General features: G+C 35.6%; 1 protein-coding gene across 1 annotated transcript; it reads right to left on the bottom strand.

Moving 5' to 3' along the window:
• Positions 1 to 374: 374 nt before the first annotated feature.
• LOC147493433 (uncharacterized) lies at positions 375 to 1513 on the bottom strand. Its single transcript, XM_086567862.1, has 3 exons — positions 1021 to 1513; positions 740 to 856; positions 375 to 604 (listed from the first exon to the last, which is right to left on the bottom strand). The coding sequence occupies exons 1-3, from the start codon at positions 1511 to 1513 to the stop codon at positions 375 to 377; spliced, it is 840 nt and encodes a 279-aa protein (XP_086423988.1).
• Positions 1514 to 2851: the final 1338 nt, after the last annotated feature.

Below are 2851 nucleotides of genomic sequence, written 5' to 3'. Positions count from 1 at the left end.
GCATTTGACTGTTCTCCACAGGTACTATAGCTTCTGAATAACTATCGCGGAATGTTTGAGAATAGAAGAATTTATCACAGTAGGTATACACATTCAATCTATCAGCCAAAATGGAGCGCAGTGCATGCACACAAGGGAATCCTTCGATTCTCGACAAATTACAAGAGCAATGACTTCTATTCAAGTCAACCAAGTGAATATGCATAGCATGCACCTCAAAAGCACCCTCCTTTGACTTAAGAGCCACCCAACTTCTCCCCACCTCGTTCCTCTCAGCCAATAAAGTTTCCATAAATAGACATAAGATAGTATTCCAGCTCCTCGATGACTCCCGCCGATCAGACATCATTTTCATAATTTTCCCACAGATCTTGTTAACTATTGCAGTGATACGCAAGTGGCGTTCTAGCAGGATTCAAGATCAAGTTGAAGCTTTCCACAATATTAGAGCACATATCGCCATATCTATTTCCTTGAAAGTAAGCATTACACCAATGCTCATAACCTATGGTGGACAAAAATTTGTTCGCTTGATTGCCGCAAACATCTCGAAAATTAGCCATCATTTTCTCAAACTCATGGTGAATCCCAACATAGGCAAGGTCTGAAAAGAGATCCAGGGTATACAATCATAAGCAATGGTTGTTAGGCATAACTGAAGTAAGGTTACTTTTAAGGTGCCACAAACAATAGCCATGATGGGATTCAGGAAAAATGCGAGAGACACCCACGAGCAGACCATGGTTTCTGTCAGATATAAAAGTTAGCCTACAATCTTTGGAGACCACCAACCTAAGTTGCTCCAAGAACCAATACCAATTGTCATCAGTTTCAAAAAGTACAACTGCCATAGCTACTAGAAAAGTACGTGGAACACAAAAATAAACATCAATTACTGAATTGGTTTTGCATACCATACTCACTATGAAAACTTAACTCTTATATGTAAAAAATAAATTTTTATAGGTTAAACTACTATGAACTTACTATGTAAAAAGTCACAAACTCAAAAAGACATACCCTCATTTGCATTTTTGGCAGTAGCTGACAAGACACACCCCTTGTATTTTGTTTTCACGAAAGTTCCATCCAAACAAAGCATAGGACGACAGAAGTTAAAGCCATGAATACAAGCGCCAAATGAAACAAATAATCTCTTGAACTTTCCTGTTGTTGATTCTTTTTCCAAAATAACATGACTCCCTGGATTAGTTTCTTTCAGTTTTCCAACATAGCAATGTAACTGATGATAAGATAAAGCATGGTCCCCATGTATCTCCTTCAATGCAAGATCTATACCGGTGTGCGCAAAGTAATAATTCAAGGTCACACCATATACCCTTAGAAAATGGTCAGCGATTTCACCTAACTTAATCAAAGGCTTGTCTCTCACCATATCTAAAACAATACTCTTTACAAGTTTAGTATTCACTTGGGGATTGTTAACGTCAACGAATCTAGCTCCACATGTGTGTTTTGCTTCCATTGTCTTTATTTCAAAGAACTTCGGCATTTTATACTTCTTGGATGCGTGAACTCTCCATAGACACCCGGTTTCAGTCTTCAAATAACACTCAGCCATGACTCTATCAGGATCATTCTTCTTAATAGAACTCTGTAATGATTAACAAGACAATGACGTAAAAGCTCAACACGAAAATTAGCAGCACCACCAGTCAAAATAGGCAAAGAAGCGATATTAACATATTTTTCATCATATGTAGCAAAAGACATAGAAGAACTAGCAACCAAATTTCTAGAAGTACAAGAAGAATCCTGAAGAGAGACTTTGGAACTAGAACTAGCATCACATAAAGCAAAAAATCCTCTTGACGATGTTGTTACCAAGAATGTATTAAAACCTTTAAGCAAATTGAAGCAAACAAGGGATTGATGCTTCGAGTCAGTATCTATCATAATATGCTTTGAATCCCTTACAAAAGACAGTTTTATAGACAATGGAGTAAGCTTTTACCACTTTTCAGAAATCGTATGCTTCAAATAAGCAATTATACCATTAGTCTCGACACGAACACTCATAATTTGTCTCCCATCCATGTCTACATTTGCAAAAAGAAACAAAGAAAAACTGATAAATAATAATCTTTGTTCTAGCAAACAAATTGATGAATCTATGTAAATGTATTTTTACATAGTCAATATCACTAACGAACCAATATTTTCAGCAATTTAACTTTTAAATTTTCATGATCAAAATCAAAATCGCAAAGAAGATTGAAAAGAGGTGAATATCTGCAGCGTTGAACCTTTTTTTGTCAATAGAGAAACAAAGGAGGTCAAATCGTGTTATCCAAGCAGATGAATCAGCGTTATTCTTGGTCGAAATGACAATGAATCTGTAAAGAGGGTAAAATGGGTAATAAAATAAAATAGAAAATAAAATTTAGAGTAGATTTGCCCTCTTATTGGAAAACAGGGAGGTTATGTGGTATGGGCCGATAAATAGGGAGGTTATGTAGTATGGGTCGATAGGAAGGAGTTTATACTCAACCAGATTAAAACTAATGGGCTGAGCCGCATTTCTTGGGAAAAAATCACAGTCTGCTTTTATTTTCCCAATTTTTTTGTTTTTTTTTTTACCCTTTTGATATAAGGTACCAGATCCATCGTCAGTTAAACGAAGAAAAACACTAATTCAACTTCAATAACGGACAATTCAAGATTGAAATTAGAAGAACAAGGTTCGGCGACGAAAAAATTATGTTTAATGAAAAAGAAACATTTTTCAACAATGAAGAAATCAAGTTTAATAATAAAGAAATATGGTTTCATGATGAAGAAACAAGATTCTACCCTGAAGAATCACCCTCTTTCTCATTTCAATTGATTG

The sequence above is a fragment of the Coptis chinensis genome, chromosome 6 (assembly GCF_015680905.1).
Source record: "Coptis chinensis isolate HL-2020 chromosome 6, ASM1568090v1, whole genome shotgun sequence".
Classification (NCBI taxonomy): domain Eukaryota; kingdom Viridiplantae; phylum Streptophyta; class Magnoliopsida; order Ranunculales; family Ranunculaceae; genus Coptis; species Coptis chinensis.
The sequence above is the reverse complement of the archived record's forward strand: the minus strand, read 5'-3'. Positions and strand labels throughout refer to the sequence as shown.